Source organism: Pongo pygmaeus, chromosome 23, assembly GCF_028885625.2.
Source record: "Pongo pygmaeus isolate AG05252 chromosome 23, NHGRI_mPonPyg2-v2.0_pri, whole genome shotgun sequence".
Lineage (NCBI taxonomy): Eukaryota > Metazoa > Chordata > Mammalia > Primates > Hominidae > Pongo > Pongo pygmaeus.
The window spans coordinates 56546278-56569946 of record NC_085931.1 but is presented as its reverse complement, the minus strand read 5'-3'; the positions used below and the strand labels follow the sequence as shown (position 1 = coordinate 56569946).

Here is a 23669-nt window from a genome sequence, read left to right as displayed (position 1 = left end):
CCCAAGCACACAGGGCTACAGGCACGACAATTCCAAGGGCCAGGCTGGGGCCCTCCCCCAAGCAGCCCCAGCCCGGAATTCCAAAGACCAGGGCACCCGTGACCAACTGTGCTGGGGGAAGCCGCTGGTCCTTGTGGCCTCATCTACATTCCGTTCCCAGAAGCCCGCTGCTGGGACGGCACCTGTGATCATCTCTCATACCCTGGGACTCCGTTCCATTGCCCACTGTGTCCCTGATTCACTGTGAGAAGACTGGCAAGCCCCCTCACCCTTCCGGGCCTCGGTTTCCCCTCCTACAGAAGAAGGAATTGGAAGAGATGGTCTCTAGGAGCCTCCAGGCTCTGACATGCCAGGATTTTCTGCCCCAGTGGATGGGAAGCTGAGAAACAGACACTCCCAGGTTGGTTCTGTCTGGAGCAGATGCAGCCAGAGAAAGGCGCTGGTGGGTGCTGGTTCTAGGCCCAGCAGCTGCCCAACCTCTTGGCTTGGGTCACCCCAGTAAGGATGCAGGTGGGAACTAAAGATGCAAAACCTGCCAGGAGACTTCCCCTGAGAGATTCGACATCATATTTTGATGATCTGTTACGGGGTGGCTTCTCCCTGCTGCTGAGATGCAAAGTCCTCAGGGGCTACGTGGCATTTATCCATCTCTGTATCTGCAAGGCTCAGCCCAGGGTCAGGCACAGGTAGGGGCTCAAGAAGGGTTCAGAAACGGAAAGAATGAGTGAGTGAACTAGAAGGTCCTATGATTCCAAACTCCCATGTTCCAAGATCTAGAAATCACCTGACGGCCATGTCCCAGCCACACCTACAGGCCCAGCATCAAGCACAGGGCTGGCCCCTTTGGGGCCGGGGGCGGCTGTGGGCCAGTGTCAGGGTGCATACCCCACCCACCCAGTAGGGCAGGACAAACCCCTGACCCAAACCCCTCCCTGCCTGCCCTCCTGCACAGGGGCCTGAAGTACCCTCAAGGCTGTCTTCATCTAAACTCTGATTTCACAATGGGGGAAACTGAGGCCCAGAGTGGGGAGTGACTCAAGGGCAAGCAGCAAGTTTCACAACGGCCGACAACCAAACCATGTGCCTTCCCCTTGGAATCAGGCGAGGGCTAATGCACCATTAATTGTAATTAACTAATTATTCCTGCTGCCAGCTAGCTGAGGAAGAGGCTGGGCTGGGGAGCCCCCCCAGTGACTCAGTCATGTTTACAACATGCAAACCCATTTAAAAGCTTGTAAAGGTGCTATAAATGGCTCTTTGGCAAGAGGGGAATAACGATTCCCTTTCTCCAGCTGCCAGTTTTAACAACCGTCGGGTTTGAGGGGCAAAGACTGAGCTTCCAAGGTCCAACAGCGCCACCTGGAGGCCGCGCTCCAAAACAATCTGCGCTGTGAGCACTGCACGGTCGCCGGTTCCGGTTAGGACCTCCCGGAATCCAGCACCTAAGGGACTTGGACTCCTCCCAGTTCACAATGGGGAAACTGAGGCCCAGGGGAGGGCAGGGACTGTCCGTCTGTTGCTCAGCTGCTTTGAAAGTGTTCAGAGTATAAATCCAAGTCCAAAATGGCAGATGCCACCGTTTTCATTTCCCATGTCTGTAAATCTTTTAAAATGTGACAGTTCAGGAGAGGGGCTATGAATGACAGAAACAAGTGTGCGGAATGGAGTGGGCCTGGATATTTTTTCACACGAGTAGGTTGTCATTAAAGCCTGTTGCTAGCCAGGGAGGGCCCTGCCCCCGCCTGTAAACAACTTCCCCAGCCTGCACCCACCAACAGGACTTCCACAGTCCCCTCATGCCCCAGCCTCCCTTCACGCTCCCTAAACACCAGATCTCCAGGGAGAAAGAGCAGTGAGCTCCCCATTCAGATGGGCTGTGCATACAGAGTGGCGTTGGTCCTCTTACCAACTGATGCGTGGGGAGGGGACGACCACTGCTCAAGGCCACATGGTGAATCCAGCTATTTCCAAGGCTGAGAGACCAGAGCTCAGGCCCTCTGACTCCTACTTTGCTATCCCTTCCATTGCACCCCAAGAATAACAATCCTCTTAGCTCCCACTGACCGCGGGACTGTGCCAGCCCCCAGGGCAAGCACTTCACTTGGGTGACATCATTTGAAATTCATGGTTGTGAGACACAGAGCTCTCTGGAACCCACCCATTTTATAGGCAGGGAGACCGAGACCCGGAGGGGTCACCCAGAGAGCGGGTGGCACAGCTAGGTCGGATCCTAGGCAGGATTCCCCACTCTGGCTGTTCCTCCGGCCGAGACTGATTGGGAGTTGTGGTGGCCTCGGCGCTGGGCCCTGAAGGTTGGGTGGGCTTGGATTTGGGGAGGGGACTCAGATGGGAGTTGGGCTGGGCCAGAGAGGGTTTGGGGGTGGAGGGGGAGGGGTGCCTGGACAGAGCTGATATTCCCAGCCACTCACCCACGGTCATGCCGTCCATGTAACGCTTAATGATGTCAAAAGAGTCCCGCAGGTTCCCTTCCGTTATGTCGAAGATGATGTTAGCCTGGCTGGCAGGATGCGGTGGCGTGATGGCCCGGAGGAAGATGATCTCTGCAGAGGCACAGCATGGAGAAGGGCTCAGCATAGCCTGGCCCCAGCCCCAGTCCCAGCCTCGTCCCCAGGAACTCACCCTTGGGGAATGAAGACCTAACCCAGGGCCCTTTCACGAGACAACGTCAATGAAGCCAGAGATCCCCTGTGTGGGGAGGGTGGAGGGGTCTGGACCTTACTATATCATAGCCTATCCCTGTTTTATAGGGGGGGGAACTGAAGTCAGGAGAGATTTTGGATCTTCCTCGGGGACACAGAACTAATCAGAGGAAGGGCTGGTGAGAAGTCATCAGTCACTGTGCATATTCATGAAGGTGGGGACCAGAGGAGGGAAGCGAGTGAGGGGACAGAGGGAGAGAGCAGAAAGGCCAGAGGGGTGGGCTCCTCTCCCATCTATAGTGCCTCGGGTCAGGGGGGCCACCACTCAGGGTGGCCTGGGCTCTCTGCCGGGTGTGTCCATCTCCCAGATCAGACAGTGAAGCAGGGCAGCCCCAGCTCTGGGCTGTCTTGGGGGAGTCCTCTCTGTGGGCCTCAGTTTCCTCACCTGTAAGGTGAGGAAGGAAGCCAGCGGAGACCCACTAAAGGTCCTTTCAGCACTTAAGGTCAGGGTGTGGATTTTCTGGGCCCAAGATGCTAACAGGTGTCCCAACGGCACTCGGCTCCCTGCGATAACCAACACTCAGATCGGGGGCTGGCCAGAGAGGCCGCAAAACCAGCCACTGGGGATTTGGGAAGGATTTGTATGTGGTTTGGTGAAACCCCATCATTTTGCAAAAGGCAAATACCAGTTAGTTATTTTCTCTGACCCAAGTCTGTGCCACCCTGTGACAATTCAGCACTGTTCCTTTACAGGAGGAGCAAGCCTAGGGGGGCTGGGACTGGGGACGGCTCCTTGGGCAACCACGTGCTGGGGAAGCCTCTCCTCCCCCCACCCCCTGCATGGTTGTGTCATGGTGTAAACACTGGTGTCCTCATGGCTGGCTCCGTTGTATGCCTCCCCTGAGAGGGTGGGAGGACTCCTTCTTATCACCATGTCCCTAGAGCCTGACGCAGAGGGGCTCTGTCCACGACTGCTGAATGAACTCATCATGGCATGCTTCTCCGTAGGCCAGGGATAGGGACTCCCTAGAGGGTGGGGGTGGCTGGGGACCGGGCACACGGGCAGCACAGCCAGGAAGCGAGGTGAGCAGGACAGTGCTCCATCCATAGCCCTCTGCCAGGCTTGGGAGCATGCAGCCCGGGCCCTGCTCCAGAGAAACAGTGCAGTGATGGCAGGCTACACAACATGTCTACACTGCATGCCAGGAGCTTCCTAGAGAGCCAGGCCGGGGTGTGGGAGCACTGACTGGGTTACACCTGAGCTTCCTGCTCCCCGTCTGGCCCCTCCAGTTCACCTGGCCCTGGATCAACAGGATGATGTTTCTATATGCAAACCTCATCCACTGCAACCTTCCGATGGTTCCCCCAAAGCCTGGGGGTTGAAGGCCCAACTCCAATTTTAGCCTCCTGTTTATCCTTCCAGCCCACCTCTTGCCAAGCCTCTACCGCTCGAGCAGGAAACCTTGGCTCAGTTCCTCAAATGCCCACTCTGCCCCCCCATACCTCCAGACCCTTCTGGCCATGTGCTGCTCCACTGGGCACCCTCCTCTCCCCTTCTCCCCCTTTCACTCAAACACCTCACCACTCAGGACCCAGCCTGGCCATCACTTCCTCCCGGAGGCCCTCCCTGATTCTCCAGTGCTGGTCACAGAATCAGCACTTAATGGCTCTCTGCAGAACCACCGTTACCCATGGGAAAAGACCACCTGAACGGAGAGCTGAGAATGGGCCAAATGCTGCCGTGCCAGGTGAATGTGGGGGGGACACAGATGCCAAGAAAGTTCTGCATTTCAAGTTGCCGGGCGCGGTGGCTCACGCCTGTAATCCCAGCACTTTGGGAGGCCGAGGCAGGCGGATCATGAGGTCAGGAGATTGAGACCATCCTGGCGAACGCGGTGAAACCCCGTCTCTACTAAAAATACAAAAAGATTAGCCGAGCATGGTGCAGGGCGCCTGTAGTCCCAGCTACTCGGGAGACTGAGGCAGGAGAATGGCGTGCACCGGGAGGCGGAGCTTGCAGTGAGCCGAGATCGCGCCACTACACTCCAGCCCGGGCGACAGAGTGAGACTCCGTCTCACGTCTCAAAAAAAAAAAAAAAAAAAAGAAAGTTCTGCATTTCCAAGCCTGGGCCACATCTTACAAGGAACGACTCCTGTAGGCCAAGCCCTCAGCTGAAGCCGAGGGAGGCCCTAGGGGGCCCTGGGACCCCCACACCCATTCCACTCACCTTCAGGGCGGGTGAACTCGCGGAAGGTGGGCAGCGAGATGACGGTGTGGGAGATGGTGTGCACGGGGTCGAACACGCATGTGACATCGTTGGGGCGGCAGGACTTGATGCAGCGGATCGTGTCTGTCTTCTCCTGCTGGAGCCTGAGGGGAACGACAGCACACAAGGCTGACGGGAAAGTTGGGACAGCAGCTCCCACAGGGGCCGAGGTCCAGGGAGGAGGAGCAGGTGGCCAGGGCAGGGGCATCTGTCTCAGAGACAGCTCCATCAGAGAACGACAGTGGTCTCTGCAGCCTGGCTGCTCTGTGGGGAGGCTTCATGGCCCTTCCTGCAAACTGGACCGGGACCTAAATGCCAGAAACACCCTCCAGCTTCCATATGCCCTGGCAGATAAGCACAGCTTGGAAATTTGTCAACTACGCGAACTGAGCATCAATAGCTACAATGGCAAAATAGAGTCACGGGTTCACTTGCCCAACAAATATGTTTTGAGTGCCAGGCGCCAGGTGCTAGGGACAGCAAAGTGAACAAGGGACACATGGTCCTGCCTTCTCAGAGCCCACAGTGAGGCTGGGCAGCAGGGCAGATAGAAAGCGCCAAGCTCGATGCCCAGCACAGGAAAGTCAACTCCACATCCCCAGGCGATGGGGAGGCAGGAGAAGAGGCTACAGTCTCTCAGAGGTCTGGGTTCCAGCTACTGTGTTAGACAGATTTTTACAACCTCTTGATCATAAAATAAAACACGGATACAAAATTACACAAAATGAAAGTATAGTTTAACGAGTTATAATAAGGCAAACGCCTTTATAATCACCACCCAGGTCAAGAAAGAGAACTTGGCCAGCCACCAAAGGCCCCACAACTGCCAGACAGAGCTCAACCCCTCCTGCGACCCAACAGTGACCCCTAGCCTGAGTCCCACAGCAGTCTCCTACTTGGGTTTTTTTTTTTTTGAAACAGAGTCTCGCTCCATCGCCCAGGCTGGAGTGCAGTGGCACAATCTCAGCTCACTGCAATCTCTGCCTCCCAGGTTCAAGCGATTCTCCTGCCTCAGCCTCCTGAGTAGCTGGGATTACAGGCGCACGCCATCACATCCAGCTAATTTTTTTGTATTTCTTTTTAGTAGAGACAGAGTTTTACCATGTTGGTCGGGCTGGTCTTGAACTCCTGACCTTGTGATCCGCGCACCTCAGCCTCCCAAAGTGCTGGGATTACAGGCCTGAGCCACCGCGCCCGGCTTACTTGGGTTTCTTTATAGTTTTCTCACATCAGTGTGCGTCTCTAGACACAATCATTCAGACTTGTCCATCAACAAGTTTTTGCTCTGCCTTTTAAGTCCATTTTAAGCTACAGGTTTCTTCTCTGTTCCTTTCTTTTCTTTTTTATTTATTTATTTATTTATTTATTTATTTATTTATTTATTTGAGACGGAGTTTTGCTCTTGTCACCCAGGCTGGAGTACAATGGCGCAATCTCGGCCTACTACAACCTCCGCCTCCCGGGTTCAAGCAATTCTCCTGCCTCAGCCTCCCAAGTAGCTGGGATTACAGGCATGCACCATCATGCCTGGCTAATTTTTTGTATTTAGTAGAGATGGTGCTTCACCATGTTGGTCAGGCTGGTCTTGAACTCCTGACCTCAGGTGACCCACCCGCCTTGGCCTCCCAAAGTGTTGGGATTACAGGTGTGAGCCACCACGCCCAGCCTCCTTTATTTTCCATACAACTTATCTATTAAAGAACCTGAAGAATTTGAGCTGTTGCGTTTCCTACAGGTTGCACTTTGCTGATTGCATCCTCATGGTGCAGTTCAGCATGGTCCTCTATCCACTGGATTTCTTGGACATTGGCAGCCGGATCCAGAGGCCTGATCCAATGCAGGCCCAGTCCCTTTGGCAAGATGGTAGGTGGTAGTGCGTCTTCAGTGAGAGCCACACAGTGACTGGCTGTCTCTGTGAGGACAGCATCTACTGATGCTCAAGGCCTACACCCACTGATTCATCAAGGATTGCAAAATGCCCGTAGTCTGGTTCTACGATTTCATTTCCATTTATTAGCTAGACTACTCCTGTAAACAGATGCTTCCCTTCATGTGCTATGGTGATTTAATTACCAGGAAATAGCAGATCAATACTTGGTTCTTTCCTTGAATTTTCTAATTTTCAGGATAATAAGCTAACTAGTGCTCTATCATTCTCCAAAGGATTTTTTTGGGGGAAAAAAAATCAGTATGAACCCGTGATTGAAGCCAATCTGATGAGGTTTGATCCTCTGCAATTTTTATCCTTTGTTGAAACTCAAATTTTCCCATCTCTTGCCAGAGGGAAAATGAAGTTGGCTCCTGGGTCCTTTTGGCCCAGTCCTTGTAGTCTTTCACAGCTTTCTTGCTATCTGATGTGACAAGATGATCCAGCCTCATTTTATACTTTTACTGCCCAAGACCTGGAATCAACCATTTCTCCAAGAAGTCCTGGATTTGTATTTCTGTTTTTGTTTTTCATTTATTTTTATTTTTATATATTTTTTTGAGATGAGTCTCGCTCTGTCACCCAGGCTGGAGTGCTGTGGTGCGATCTCAGCTCACTGCAAACTCCACCTCCTGGGTTCAAGCGATTCTCCTGCCTCAGCCTCCTGAGTAGCTGGGATTACAGGCAGGCACCACCACGACCAGCTAATTTTTGTATTTTTAGTAGAGATGGGGTTTCACCATGTTGGTCAGGCTAGTCTCGAACCCCTGACATTGTGATCTGCCCGCCTTGGCCTCCCATAGTGCTGAGATTACAGGCGTGGGCCACCGTGCCTGGCCTGTTTTTGTTTTTTAGTGAGAAATGGCTTATCAAGACCACAGTCTGGATACTAGGGAGGCTCAGTGCTGGGGGTTGGTCATTGTTTCTAGGCCTCTTCAGTGAACATTTAAAAACTAATATACACCAAGAGTTCATACTGATATCCAATTCAAAAGAAGGACCATATGGTTTTTTAATTAATCTCTTCTGTATTATAAAGGCATATTCTTTCTTCCATATCAGAATCCTGGTCCTCAAGGACATACAGTATCCCATCATTATCCCACATTACCTACACAGTAGCCTCAGGGTAACAATTCTAAAGTTACCATGAGTAACATAATTATTGAAAATAATTTTTGATATGCTCTCCCTATTCGGCTCAGAGTTTAAAAAAAATGTGCTATGTCTACATTGTCTGAGCTATCCAGTAATTCATACTATACTCTTTTCCTTATAACACTCATTTAGTTGTAGTTTTAGAAGTAATTGAATGTTTAATGCTGCATGGTTATAATAGTTTGTGCTTTTTGTACATGAAAGTCAGTTTTGCTAGGTATAAAATTCTGGGCTTAACTTTTCTTGAGTGTCCTTAATATGTTATTTCTTTATTTTTTTTTTAGCATAAAGTGTTGCTGTCAAAGAGTCTGATGAGAGCATATTTTTTTGCCTTATAAATCACTTACTGTTTTTGTTTAAATGCGCATAGTTTATTTTTCCCTCCTTTTCTTTTCTTTTTTTTTTTTTTTTTGAGACTCTTTTTGCCCAGGCTGGAATGCAGTGGCATGATCTCGGCTCCCTACAACCTCCACCTCCCAAGTTTAAGCAATTCTCCTGCCTCAGCCTCCTGAGCAGCTGAGATTACAGATGTGCACCACCATGCTAATTTTTTGTATTTTTAGTAGATATGGGGTTTCACCATGTTGGTCAAGTTGGTCTTGAACTCCTGACCTTGTGATCCGCCCACCTTGGCCCCTAAAGTGCTGTGATTACAGGTGTGAGCCACCACACCTGGCCTTCCTCCTTTTCTTTAAAGTACAATAATTTCACAAGAATGTGTCATGTGTCTTGGTGTTGGTTGTTTTTGTTGATATTCTCAGGTATGCTGTGTGTTTTTTTAATGTGGAATTTCAAATCTCTTTTTTAATTTATGAGAAGTTTTCTTGAGATCATGTATAGTATTTTCCCCATGTATTTGGCTTCTTCTGCAGGGAGTCCTATCATCTAAATGTCAGATCTTCTTACAGATTTTGAATATTTGTCACTTTTTCTTCAAGCCTTTCATCTCTTATTATTTCTTTCTTGATTTTTAAAACTTTTTGTTCTTTTCAACTTCTATTTATCTGTTTATTCACTTTTGTGTTCCGTCTAGTTTAGTATTTACATCTGAAATTTTTAACTTTTTGTTTCTTTGGTCTATTACTTCATTTCTCAGTTTTCTTCTAATTCTGACGCGATTTTTCTATTTTCCTCTCTTTCTTTCTTTCTCTCTCTCTCTCCTTCTTTTTTTTTTTTTTTTTTTTGACAGAGTCTTGCTCTGTCACCCAGGCCGGAAGGCAATGGCACAATCTTGGCTCACTGCAACCTCTGCCTCCCGGGTTCAAGTGATTCTCCTGCCTCAGCCTCCTGAGTAGCTTGGATTACAGGCACCCGCCACCACACCTGGCTAATTTTTGTATTTTTAGTAGAGACGGGGTTTCACCATGTTGGCCAGGGTGGTCTCGAACTCCTGTTTTGCTTATAATAGCAGTGCATTTGTTTGCTACACAACAGACTGAGTGGCTTAACCAACAGAAATGGATTGTCTCATGGTTCTGGAAGCTGAAAGTCCAAGATCAAAGTGTTGGCAGGTTTGGTTCCTTCTGAGGCCTCTCTCCTTGGCTTGTAGAAGTCTGACTTCTCGCTGTGTCCTCCTCACATGGTCTTCCCTCTGTGCATGTCTGTGTCCTAATCTCTTCTTCTTCTTCTTCTTCTTTTTTTCGAGACAGAGTCTTGCCCTGTCGCCCAGGCTGGAGTGCAGTGGCATGATCTCGGCTCACTGCAACCTCCGCTTCCTGGGTTCAAGCGATTCTCCTGCCTCAGCCTCCCAAGTAGCTGAGATTACAGGCACATGCCAACATGCCCAGCTAATTTTTGTATTCTTAGTAGAGATGTGGTTTCACCATGTGGGCCAGGCTGGTCTCGAACTCTTGACCTTGTGATCCACCCACCTTAGCCTCCCAAAGTGCTGGGATTACAGGCGTGAGCCACCACACCTGGCCCCTAATCTCTTCTTATAAGAACTCCTGTTGTATTGGATTAGGGCCCATTCATATGATCTTACTTTTATCTTAATTACCTCGTTGAATGTGACCGCATTTGGAGACAGGGACTTTAGAGGTATTGGGGATTAGGAATTCAACATATGAATTTGGCGGGGGACACAATTCAGCCCCTAACACTTTGTATGGGTGTCATGGTTTGCATTATGTCCTTCCAAGAAAGATGGCAAAGTTCCATCCCCAGTACCTCAGAATGTGACCTTTTTGGGAACTACAGTCATTGCAGATATAATTAGTTAAGATGAGGTCACAATGGAGTAGGGTGGGCCCCTGATCTAAGATGACCGATATCCTTATAAGAAGAGGGCTATGTGACGACAAAAACACACAAGATCATGTGATGACAAAGGCAGAAATTGCAGCGATGTAGCTGCAAGCCAAGGAACACCAATGATCACCAACAAACCGCCAGGAGCTGGGACAAGTCATGCTCCTACAGAAGGAGCATTCTCCTACAGAAGAGGCATTCCCTTACAGAAGGAGCACTCTCCTACAGAAGGAGCACTCCCCTACAGAAGGAACACTCCCCTACAGAAGGAGCATTCCCCTGTAGAAGGAGCATTCCCCTACAGAAGAGGCATTCCCCTAGAGAAGGCGCACTCCCCTACAGAAGGAGCACGCTCTACAGAAGGAGCATTCCCTTACGGAAGAGGCATTCCCCTACAGAAGGAGCACTACCCTACAGAAGGAGCATTCCCCTACAGAAGAGGCACTCCCCTACAGAAGGAGCACTCCCCTACAGAAGGAGCACTCCCCTACAGAAGAGGCATTTCCTTACAGAAGGAGCACTCCCCTACAGAAGGAGCATTCACCTACAGAAGGAGCACTCCCCTACAGAAGGAGCACTCCCCTACAGAAGGAGCATTCCCCTACAGAAAGAGCATTCCCCTACAGAAGAGGCATTCCTCTACAGAAGGAGCACTCCCCTACAGAAGGAGCACACTCTACAGAAGGAGCATTCCCCTACGGAAGAGGCATTCCCCTAGAGAAGGAGCACTACCCTACAGAAGGAGCACTACCCTACAGAAGGAGCACTACCCTACAGAAGGAGCATTCCCCTACAGAAGAGGCATTCCCCTACAGAAGGAGCACTCCGCCACAGAAGGAGCCCTCCCCTACAGAAGGAGCATTCCCCTACAGAAGAGGCATTCCCCTACAGAAGGAGCACTCCCCTACAGGAGCACTCCCCTACAGAAGAGGCATTCCCCTACAGAAGGAGCACTCCCCTACAGAAGGAGCACGCTCTACAGGAGCACTCCCCTAGAAGAGGCATTCCCCTACAAAAGGAACACTCCCTTACAGGAGCACGCTCTACAGAAGGAGCACTTCCCTAGAAGAGGCATTCCCCTACAGAAGGAGCACTCCCCTACAGAAGGAGCATGCTCTACAGAAGGAGCATTCCCTTACAGAAGAGGCATTCCCCTAGAGGTTTCAGAGGAAGTGCAGCCCTGCTGATACCTTGATTTTGGACTTCTGGCCTCCAAAACCACGAAATGATACATTTCTATTATTTTAAGCCACCCAGTCTATGGTACTTTGTTATACAAACTCATCCATGGAATTTGACCTTGATGCTTTTGGGTTGATCATCCTTAGAGGAAATTAGTTTTCCTGGAGTTTGAGAAAGAGTATCATTCGCAGTTATCTTCCTGACTCTGCAGAGCTCACCTCCTGACACTCTTCCACATTTACCAGGACATTCTCTTCCTGCAGGCTCTAGGGTCTCTTTCCTACACAATTTCTGTTCCATTTCCAGCAGTCTGTCCCTCGTGTGAGACCCTGACCTCAGGGGGAGCTGTGGTGGCTAAGTTTCAAAAGCTCCCAAGAGCAAGCCTGCGCCAGCCCCTTCCTCCCTGCCACTGGCTCTGTACGCACTCTGGCCCCTGGAGTGAGCAAAATGCCTCCCACTTTCAGCTGCTGTTCCCCCAAAGCACCTAGTACACTTTCTGGGGATACCTGTTCATTATTTTGGGGTTCTGCCACTGTTTTTTCCTGCACAGATGCCAAAGTCATGCAGGTGGGCCTGAACTGCAGACAACCATACCTTGTTTAGCTGTCAATGTTTTCCATGGAGTTTTATTTTCCTGTCTAGTTGTCTGGATGTTTTTTGGTTGGGAACCAAAGAGCTTCAGAAATAATGCATCTGCATCTTTCCGGAGTCTATGCTACACGTTTTGCACATCTTTTTCTTTTTTGAGACAAAGTCTCACTCTATTGCCCAGGCTGGAGTGTGGCAGCACAATCTTGGCTCACTGGAATCTCTGTATCCCAGGTTCAAGCAGTTCTCCTGCCTCAGCCTCCTGAGCAGCTGAGATTACAGGTGTGCACCACCAGGCCCGGCTAATTTTTGTATCTTTGGTAAAGATGGGGTTTCATCATGTTGGCCAGGCTGGTCTTGAACTCCCGACCTTCAGTGATCTGCTTGCCTTGGCCTCCCAAAGTGCTGGGATTACAGGCATGAGCCACCATGCCTGGTCCATTTTGCATATCTTATTTCATTCCAGCCTCATAGCCCTTTCCTCTTTACCACACTGCCTCCTCCTTTAGCTAATAAGATACTCTGTTTTGAGTTTGGGAATGGCAGAGCAGGCTCTGTGAAATGGGGCTGGAGCAACAGTCTCATTCTCCCAGGGATGCTGCCTCTCCCCAGTATTTGCTGCAGTGCAGGACAGGGGTTCAGAGCACAGATCCCAGCCCAGACTGCCTACGTTTGAATCCCAGTGCCACTGGAAACCAGCTGTGGAACTTTGGGCAAGTTCCTTCACCTTTCTGTGCCTCCCTGTCCTCACTGTGGAATGGGGATATTAACACTGCTTGCCTCCCTAAGCTGCCGTGAGGAGTAAACAAATTACGTGCTTGGAACAGTGCCTGTCTCATGGTCAGCACTCTATGTGTTAGCTGTTGGTGTTGTTATTATTATCATTACAATAAAAATCACCCTTATTACTGTCTTTTCTCCTTGGGAGCTTGATTTACTAGTGACACAACCAGGAAAGCACAGGTTCTAGGAATCAAAAGTGATGTCAGCTCCACATATGACCTTGGATCCCTCCAAACTCTCTGAATGTTCATCCCCATTTCAATGAAGAGCCACACGAACACCCAGTTACCTTCCAATGAATGAAGAAACCCACACTCACACTTATGGAGTGCCTACTCTGTATCAGGCGCTGCCTGCTGGCCTATTTCAGGCCATCTTCAAAATCAACCATGAGGTGGGCCTTGAGGCTCTGAAAGGCTGACGACGTATCCAGGGTCACAGAACTAGTAAATAGCAAGAAGGAAATTCAACCTCCTGCTCTTATTTTGCTTTTCCTGCATGGTGTCCTCTGTCAGCAGCATGGGCTGGGAACATGGCTAAGGAGCCCCAAGGAGCTGCAGGACAGGGGTGAGCACTCAGCTGTCACTCCCACGGCGCACTCAGGCACACACGCAAACCTCGGTGGGATCCCAAAATGCAACGGGACCCCTCAGGAGGCAGGGAGTTCCACAAGCAAAGGAGAGCCCCTTGGTGGGAATGTTGCAGAGGAGCTTCTGGCAAGCTGTGGAAGGTCACTGGGTAGCCTCCAAAGCCCCTGAGAGGTTTCCCCCACCTCTTCACATTCCTATGCACATGAAAGTACAGGTGTTCCTTCCAGCCTGAGTAATCCCGCCCCGGACGAATGGATGCCTGAATAGGACAAGAACCCCTGCTGTGGCTTGCTGGCTAAACAGAGGAGACAATTATTTATTTTTTTGAGACAGTCTCACTCTTGTTGCCCAGGCTGGTGTGCAATAGTCCGATCTCACCTCACTGCAATCTCTGCCTTCTGGGCTCAAGTGACTCTCCTGCCTCAGCCTCCTGAGTAGCTGGGATTACAGGCGCCTGCCACCATACCCAGCTAATTTTTGTATTTTTAGTAGAGACGGGGTTTCTCCATGTTGGCCAGGCTGGTCTCAAACTCCTGACCTCAGGTGATCTGCCTGCCTCGGCCTCCCAAAGTGCTGGGATTATAGGCGTGAGCCACCACACCTGGCCGAGGAGATGATATTTGAACTAAGCCTTAAAAATGCTATCCATCCATCCATCCATCCATCCACCATCCATCCACCCATCCATTGGTCTGTCCATCCATCCATCAACCCGCATGTTTATTCAGATGTTTACTGAGCTCCTTCTTCAAGCCAAACATTGCAAAGTTGCAGAGAATACAGAAACTAACCAGACACAATCCCTGCCTTCAAAAAGCCTGGCTAGCGGGGACATTAAGAAACAGCCACAACACAATGGGGTAAATGCTCTGATGGAGGTGCCTGGGGCCAGGGGAGCTCAGGCTGACTGCACTGAGGAGGTGACTTCTGAGCCAAGTCTGCAAGGAGAATGGCAGTCTGCAGGGGGACAGCATGGCACATGCTAAAGCCATAAGAAGGCAGATTCAGGGAAGGGCAAGCCTCCCCATGGGGCCAGAGCACAAGCACATGGATGAGCTGGAGTGGGGTAGGTGCAGCTCAAAGGGTGGGCAGAGGCCAGATCAGGCCAGGCCTCCAATGCCATTCCAAGGAGGCTAGGCTTCATCTGCTGGGAAAAGACAACCATGGAAGGTTCTAAGGAAGCTCAGACCATCGTAACCAGACTGGTCCTTCAGAGAGGCTCTTGGGCTGCATCTTGGAGAATGTACTAGAATATGGGAGACTCGAGGCTGGTGCAGACCAGGTATGATCAGAAAGAGGGCCGGGAGACAAAGTGGCGAGGGCCGTGGGGAAAAGGGCTCATGCTCCCGTGGCACAATCACAGCTGCTCAGTGCGAGGTGTGGGGCTGACTGTCTGTCCAGGTCCATCTTCCTCACTAGGCATCAAGGTGGGTATCCCCCAACCCCTGCTTCCATGGAGGAACCCTGCAGTCCTCTTTACTTGACCCTGCTGGGGTGTTCTGCCTTTCCTTCTTCGATTTCTGCCTGGAGACGGTGTCAGCACAGTGTCACAGCCACAGAAATGCTAGTGACATAAACCAGGGCTGGCAGAGTCATCTGTTCCCTGAACAGACATTGACAGAGCACCTTCTGCACGCGAGATTTTTTGCAAGGAGCTGGGAACACCACACTGAATGAGACAGACCTGGTCCCTGCCTTCACAGAGCCTTTTGGAAGGTGGGGAAGACAAATGTGAAACGCGAGTCAACAGGAACCGCAGCCTGTTACAAGTACCATGAACGAAAGGGGTCATGAGAACGACGGACAGAGAAAACAGAAGCCAGGGGTGGCAGGGAAGGCCTCTCTGAGGAAGGCACATGAGCGGGAGTTTAAGCAACATTCAGGCCAAGGGTGCAAAGCACGTACCAGGGGCCCGAGGCAGCAGAGCTTGCAGCGTGGCTCAAGGGAAGTGGGCAAGGATAGAACAAGTTGAGGCCAGCCTGGAAATTGCACGCAAGGACTAAATTAGGCACGGCCTTCAGACATCTTGAGGATCTGGAGGCCTTAACCCAAATGGTAAGGAAGCCAGGAACGGTTTTAGGCAGAGGCTAAAAGATCATTCCAGCTGCTAAGCAAAGAATGAGCTGTAGGGGAGGTGAATGGATGCTGGGAGGAGCAGAGCGGGAGAGGTGACTGGCTTGGCTGGACCATGGTGGAGGAGATGGAGGAAGGCAGGGGGTTAAGGCCCTCAGTGGAGGTATTGTGGCAGAATGCAACAGCCAGATCTGCGACTCAGTAAACCAGGGCTCGGATACCAGCTGTGTGACCTTGGGCAAATCACTTGCCCTCTCTGAGTCTTCATGAGGATAACTACCTGCCTGGCAGGACTGGTGTAAGGCCTATGAAGGATCCCGTGAGTATCACATGTATTGTATGGTCCTTTGCCTCCCCCTGGCACAGGATCCTTTGCCAGGATCCTCAGTGGGGGCAAAACGACTTCACTGAGGCAAGAGCTGCATCCTAGGAGCCACAACCGCATTCCGTGTTTCTGCACCACAGATTTGGGCTTCTGATCAAGACAAACAGAACACGAGGCTTGAATCTCAGGAGAGAGCTTTCTTGTCTCAGTGAAATGCTCACCTCTGGGGATACAGCAAAGAACCAGGCAGGGGCCAGCAGACCCGCTTCCTTGACCTGGCGTGGCCACAGCAGGCCAAGCGACCCTGGCCAACCCTTCACCTTCTCTCTGGGCCTCAGTTTCCACATCTGTAAAATGAGAGGGGACTGTGCTCAGCAATCTGAGGGCCCTTCTCCACCACCACCTTTATTCTTCAGGTTCAACACAAATGAAGACGAGTTAACACATGTGAAATGATGTGCCCGGCCTGGCCTCCCTGTCGGCACAGACAGTGGGCTCTGTGAACAGGGACCCCTGAGCACACACCCTCTAGTGGGGAGTGCTCCTCAGTCAGCCCTCAGGGGTACCAGGCGGCGGCCAGTGCCCAGCTCACCCCCAGGTAACAAGCGGCACAGACTCCCAACCATGCCAAATAAAACCAAGGCACGCGAGGTTCACTGTGTGGGACGCTTGCTAAGACTTTATTAACGCCCCGGAGGGCAGGGTTAGGAAAGCAACAGGAGGGAGACCCCGCGACGCGAAGCGAGTGCTCAGAGCTCTGCAGACACAAAGATGAAAAGCTTGGCCACAAAGGAGCTGACGGTGCCGTGGCGATAGAGATCCATCTTGACGGTCAGGAGCAAGTCCCTGGGCTCGGGGACAGGCTTGGTGAGGGCCACCACCCCGCTGTGGGGGCTCACCTTCCGGGTGGTGAAAAAGCCCTCCTCATTGCCACCGGTGATGGCCAGCTGCATGCTGTCCCCGGGGACAGCACTGGAGGGGCCCATGCGGAAAACCACCGCGGGCGCTTGGATGTTGGTGGGAAAAGAGAGGTGGTAGTAGGTTATTCTCAGAGGCAGCTTGGAGCACTCCCGATTCTCATGGCAAGGCAAGCGCTCACAGCGGCTGCAAGAAAAGTGGGTAGAGAGACAAGAAGAGGGTTAGGGCCGGTCCAGCAAGCGGAGAAACGGCAGAGCGCGGGGATGCGGGGCTGGCAGGCAGGGCCTCCCGCCGCCCCTCTGGCCGATTCAGCCAACAGGAAGGGCGCCCCCCACTCACCTGCGGGAGGCGCCGTGGACCTCCAGGCTGCTGATTCAGGCACTAGCCTCTTCCAACACCATCTGGGGCGCTGGGTGGCCGGGGGCCAAGGGCTGTGCCCGGAGTGAGGTGCGTCCCCTGCTCACTGGCAGAGCCACCCCAGGGGCACTCCACAGGCACAACCTGCCCTTCCCAGGCCCTTGCCCAGACAGTGGCCAGGGCTATGCAGGGCTCTAGGGTGTGTCTCGGAGGTGACCCGTGAAATGACTATCTCTGCCACTAGCAATCAGAGCTGCTGCCGTTTACCAAGTGCTTAGCTATTCCTCACCACGCGCTCTCTAGTGTGATCGCTGCCACCACCCCATGACAGTGGCTTCGGTGGTATTTTTCACACGAGGACACTGAGGCTCAGAAAGAATGTGGCCTCTCCACTTCCCAAGGTCACACAGTGAGTGAGGCAGCCATATCTCTGCTCAGCCGTCGAGGTCAGTTCCCAGTTCCCTGTCACTAAGCCCTTGTGTTCCAGGCCCAGTACCCACTCTGGGTCCACAGGGCCAGTTCAGGGCTTGGAATGGAAATGGGGACAGATCCCAACTTCCTGTGATAGAAACAGAGACAGGTCCTAACTTCCTGAGTGGAGACAGGGATGGGTCCTAACTTCCTGCAGTGGAGATGGGGACGGGTCCTAACTTCCTGCGGTGAAGACAGGGACGGGTCCTGTGATGGCTAATACCGAGTGTCAACTTGATTGGATTGAAGGATACATCCTGGGTGTGTCTGTGAGGGTGTTGCCAAAAGAGAGTCACATTTGAGTCAGTGGGCTGGAAAAGGCAGACCCACCCTTAATCTGGGTGGGCACCATCTAATCAGCTGCCAGCACAGCTAGAGTATAAGCAGGCAGAAAAATGTGAAAAGAGAGACTGGCCTAGCCTCCCAGCCTACATCTTTCTCCTGTGCTGGATGCTTCCTGCCCTCGAACATCGGACTCAAAGTTCTTCAGTTTTGGGACTCGGACTGGCTCTCCTTGCTCCTCAGCCTTCAGATGGCCTATTGTGGGACCTTGTGATCGTGTGAGTTAATGCTTAATACACTCCCCATTATACATATGTATTCCATTAGTTCTGTCCCTCTAGAGAACCCTAACTACTACAGATTTTGGTACCAGGAGTGGTTCTAGAGGAACAGAATATTAAAGATGGAGTTCTTTCGTTGGTTTTGGGGTTTCTGGGGTTCGCTGGTTAACAAATAGATCCAAAAATGCTAAGGACTCCACTTCTAATAGTATGGAGAACACTGATAGTCCTTGGCATGAACTGTTTAGAGAGTTATGAAAAATAAACGCATTTGAAACTCCTGATTCATTGCTTGTGAGCCAAGTTTAGTGACTCTATACATAAAATCTTTGATCATATGTGGAGAACCAAGGAACATAATGAAGCTGGTTGGTTGCTCCTAAGTTTAGTGGACAAAGTGATGAAAGAAAATGATTAACTCAGGGATACCATCTCCCGGCTTCAGAAGCAGATACTGAGCATCAAATCTGCTAAGATTGCCCTGAGTGAGAGTCTTATCTCCTGTAGAGGAGGAGTGAAATTGTGGAAAAACAGACACAAGCTCTTATCATGCGAGTGGCTGACCTGCAATGAAAGATGCATGCACAGCCTCGCCAGGTGTCTGCTGTTAAAGTGCGGGCATTGATTGAAAAAGAATGGGACCCTGCAACTTGGAATGGGGACATGTGGGAGGAGCCTGATGAAGCTAGGGACACTGAGTTTATAAACTCTGATGAACCTTTTTTGCCAGAAGAAACAGCTTAACAGCTTCCCCATCCCCAGTAGTGGCAACATCCCCACCCCGACCCATCAGCCTTTCCACCTTTGTCTAAGGAGATAAACCCCATGCTGCCTGAGGCAACAGTGATGGCCTCCTGTGAGGCAGTTGCCAGGCAAGATAATGTTGATTCTCCGCAGGAGCCACCCCTAACACCCCTGTTTGCCTCTAGACCTATAACTAGACTAAAGTCCTGGCAGGCCCCTAGAGATGAGGTTGACAGTGTGACCCATGAGGAAGTGAGCTACCCTCGAAAAGAACTGCTTGAGTTTTCTAATTTATAGAAACAAATCTGGAGAACAGGCATGAGAATGGATACTAAGGGTATCAGAGAATGGCGGAAGGAACATAGTGTTGGATGAGGCTGAATTTACAGATTTAGGCCCACTAAGCAGGGACTCTGCATTTAATGTTGCAACTCGGGGAGTTAAAAAAAGGTTCTAATAGTTTATTTGCTGGTTTAGCTGAAATACGGATGAAGAGATGGCCCACTGTGAGTGAACTGGAAATGCCTGGTCTTCCTTGGTTTAATGTAGAGGAAGGAATCCAAAGACTTAGGGAGATCGGGATGGTGGTGTGGATTAGTCACTTTAGACCTACTCAACCAAGCTGGGAGGGTCCAGAAGATATACCCTTGACCAATGCCTTTCGAAACAGATTTGTAAGGGCAGCACCTGCATCTTTGAAGAGCCCTGTAATTGCTCATCTTCGTATGTCAGATCTAACAGTGGGAACCACAGTCACTCAACTACAAAATTTAAATACAATGGAAATAATTGGATCCTGAGGTGGCAGTGGCCAAGTGATAGCACTCAACCATCAAAGGCAAGGTGGGTGTAGCTTCTGTAATGGACAGCAGAGGCAAAGCGGCAATCGGAATAGTCTGTCTCGTGTAGAGCTCTGGCATTGGCTAATTAACCACAGTGTTCCTAGAAGTGAAATTGATAGGAAGCCTACTGCATTCCTACTTGATTTGTACAAGCAGAAAACTTCTAGGTCAAGTGGACAAAAGACTAATTTGAATTACAAAAGCAGAGAATCACGGCCCCTCAATCAATTTCCAGACTTGAACCAGTTTACAGACCCAGAACCCCTTGAATGAAGAGGAGGTCGGGTCCTCTTGAGGACGGACCCCACGACATTATTGACAATTTATGCAGTGAATCTTTCTCCCATCCTTCCCCAAAGAGACCTCTGGCCTTTTCCCAGAGTAACTGCACTGGGGAAAGGGAAATGATCAGACATTTTGGGGACTACTGGACACTGGTTCTGAGCTGAGGTTGATTCCAGGGGACCCAAAACGTCACTGTGGCCCTCCAGTTAAATAGGGGCTTAAGGAGGTCAGGTAATTAATGGAGTTTTAGCTCAGGTCTGACTTACAGTGGGTCCCCAGACTCATCCTGTGGTCATTTTCCCAGTGCCAGAATGCAGAATTGGCACAGACATACTTAGCAGCTGGCAGAACCCCCACACTTGCTCCCTGACTGGTAGGGTGAGGGCTTTTATGGTTGGAAAGGCCAAATGGAAGCCATGAGAGCTGCCTCTACCTAGAAAAACAGTAAATCAAAAACAATATTGTATTCCTGGAGGGACTGAGGAGATTAGTGTCACCATCAAAAACTTGAGACTCAGGGGTGGTAATTCCCACCACCTCCCCATTCGACTCTCCCATTTGGCCTGTGCAGAAGACAGATGGATCTTGGTGAATGGCAGTGGATTATCGTAAGTTTAACCAAGTGGTGACTCCAATTGTAGCTGCTATACCAGATGTGGTTTCATTGCTTGAGCAAATTACCGTATCTCTTGGTACCTGGTATGCAGCCACTGACCTGGCAAATGCCTTTTTCTCCATTCCTGTTCCAAGGCCCACCAGAAGCAATTTGTCTTCGGCTGGCAAGGCCAGCAATATAAATTCATTGTCGTACCTCAGGGGTGTATCAACTCTCCGGCTTTGTGTCATAATCTTATTCATGTCATAATCTTATTTGGAGAGACCTTGATCACATTTTGCTTCTGCAAGATATCACGCTGGTCCATTAAATTGTTGGCATTATGCTGACTGGATCCAGTGAGTGAGAAGTAGCAAACACACTGGACTTATTAGTGAGACATTTGCATGCCAGAGGATGGAAAATAAATCCGATAATAAAATTCAGGGACCTTCTACCTCAGTAAAATTTCTAGGGGTCCAGTGGTTTGGGGCCTGTCGAGATATTCCTTCTAAGGTGAAGGATAAGTTGCTGCATTTGGTCCCACCTACAACCAAGAAAGAGACACAACACCTAGTGGGCCTATTGGATTTTGGAGGCAGCACATTCCTCATTTGAGTGTGTTACTCCGGCACATTTATCGAGTGACCTGAAAGGCTGCCAGTTTTGAGTGGGGTCCAGAACAGGAGAAAGCTCTGCAACAGGTCCAGGCTGTTGTGCAAGCCGCTCTGCCACTTGGGCCATATGACCCAACAGATCCAATGTTGCTTGAGGTGTCAGTGGCAGATAAGGATGCTGGCTGCAGCCTTTGGCAGGCCCCCATAGATGAATCACAGTGGAGGTCTCTAGGCTTTCGGAGCAAGGCCCTGCCATCTTCTGCAGATAACTACTCTCCTTTCGAGAGACAGCTCTTGGCCTGTTACTGGGCTTTGGTGGAAACTGAATATTTGACTCCGGGTCATCAAGTCACCATAGGACCTGAACTGCCTGTCATGAACTGGGTGCTTTGTGACCCATCTAGCCATAAAGTGGGTCATGCACAGCAGCATTTCATCATCAAATGGATAGTGGTATATACGCGATCGGGCTTGAGCAGGTCCTGAAGGCACGAGTAAGTTACATGAGGAAGTGGCTCAAATGCCCGTGGTCTCCACCCCTGCCAACTTGCCTTCTCTTCCCCAGCCTGCACCGATGGCCTCATGCAGAGTTCCCCACAATCAGCTGACAGAGGAAGAGAAGACTAGGGCCTGGTTCACAGATCATTCTGCACGATATTCAGGCACCACCCGAAAGTGGACAGCTGCAGCACTACTGCCCCATTCTAGGACATCCCTGAAGGACAGTGGTAAAGGGAAATCTTCCCAGTGGGCAGAACTTCAAGCAATGCACCTGGTTGTGCACTTTGCATGGAAGGAGAAATGACCAGATGTGCAATTATATACTGATTCATGGGCCGTGGCCAATGGTTTGGCTGGATGGTCAGGGACTTGGAAGAAGCATGATTGGAAAATTGATGACAATGCAATATGGGAAAGAGGTATGTGGATAGACCTCTCTGAGTGGTCAAAAACTGTGAAGATATTTGTATCACATGAGAGCGCTCCCCATATCACATAAAAGTGCTCAGCAGAGAAGGATTTTAACAATCAAGTGGATAGGATGATTCGTTCTGTGGACACCACTCGGCCTCTTTCCCCAGCCACCCCTGTCATTGCCCAATGGGCCCATGAACAAAGTGGCCATGGTGGCAGGGATGGAGATTACACATGGGCTCAGCAACGTGGACTTCCACTCACCAAGGCTGACCTGGATATGGCCACTGCTGAGTGCCCAATCTGACAGCAGCAGAGACCAACACTGAGCCCTCGATATGCACCATTCCTTGGGGTGATCAGCCAGCTACCTGGTGGCAGGTTGATTATAATGGACCTCTTCCATCATGGAAAGGGCAGAGGTTTGTCCTCACCAGAATAGACACTTACTCTGGATATGGGTTTGCCTATCCTGCACACAATGCTTCTGCCAAGACTACCATCCGTGGGTTCATGGAATGCATTATCCACCCTCATGGTATTCCACACAGCATTGCCTCTGACCAAAGCACTCACTTTACAGCTAAAGAGGTGCAGCAGTGGGCTCATGCTCATGGAATTCACTGGTTTTACCATGTTCCCCATCGTCTTGAAGCAGGTAGATTGATAGGATGGTGGAATGGCCTTTTGAAGTCACAATTACAATGCCAACTAGGTGACAGTACTTTGCAGGGCTGGGACAAAGTTCTACAGAAGGCCATGTATGCTCTGAATCAGGGTCCAATATTATGGCACTGTTTCTCCCATAGCCAAGATTCACGGGTCCAGGAATCCAAGGGTGGAAATGGAAGTGGCACCACTCACCATCACCCCTAGTGATCCACTAGCAAAATTTTTGCTTCCTGTTCCTACAACATTATGTTCTGCTGGCCTACAGATCTTCATTCCAGAGGGAAGAACGCTGCCACCAGGAGACACAACAATGATTCCATTAAACTGGAAATTAAGATTGCCACCTGGACACTTGAAGCTCCTCCTACCTTTAAGTCAACAGGCTAAGAAGGGAGTTACAGTGTTGGCTGGGGTGGCTGACCCAGACTATCAAGAAGAAATCAGTCTACTACTCCACAATGAAGATAAGTTAGAGTACTCGTGGAATACAGGAGATCCATCAGGGCATCTCTTAGTATTACCATGCCCTGTGATTAAGGTCAATGGGAAACTACAACAGCCCAATCCAGGCAGGACTACAAATGACCCAGACCCTTCAGGAATGAAGGTTTGGGTCACTCCACCAGGGAAAAAAAACAAGATCTGCCAAGGTGCTTGCTGAAGGCAAAGGGAATACAGAATGGGTAGTAGAAGAAGGCAGTCATCAATACCAGCTACGAGCCACGTGACCAGTTGCAGAAACGAGAGCTGTAATTGTCATGAGTATTTCCTCCTTCTTTTAAAAACATGGCCAGGTGCTGTGGCTCACGCCTGTAATCCCAGCATTTTGGGAGGCTGAGGCGGGCGGATCACTTGAGGTCAGGAGCTCAAGACCAGCCTGACCAACA

General features: G+C 50.6%; 1 protein-coding gene across 4 annotated transcripts in view; it reads right to left on the bottom strand.

Moving 5' to 3' along the window:
• FBLN1 (fibulin 1) overlaps positions 1–23669 on the bottom strand; it is a 99532-nt gene that overhangs the window by 22135 nt on the left and 53728 nt on the right. For 2 of the 4 annotated variants that reach the window (XM_054469819.2, XM_063663382.1), the window contains 2 exons: positions 4889–5031; positions 2430–2561 (listed from right to left, as the gene is read on the bottom strand). In XM_054469819.2, coding sequence (XP_054325794.1) covers positions 2430–2561; positions 4889–5031 — 275 coding nt within the window. Of the gene's footprint in view, positions 1–2429; positions 2562–4888; positions 5032–16455; positions 16908–23669 lie in introns of those variants that run through there. The other 2 variants (XM_063663383.1, XM_054469820.2) reach the window with 1 other exon arrangement.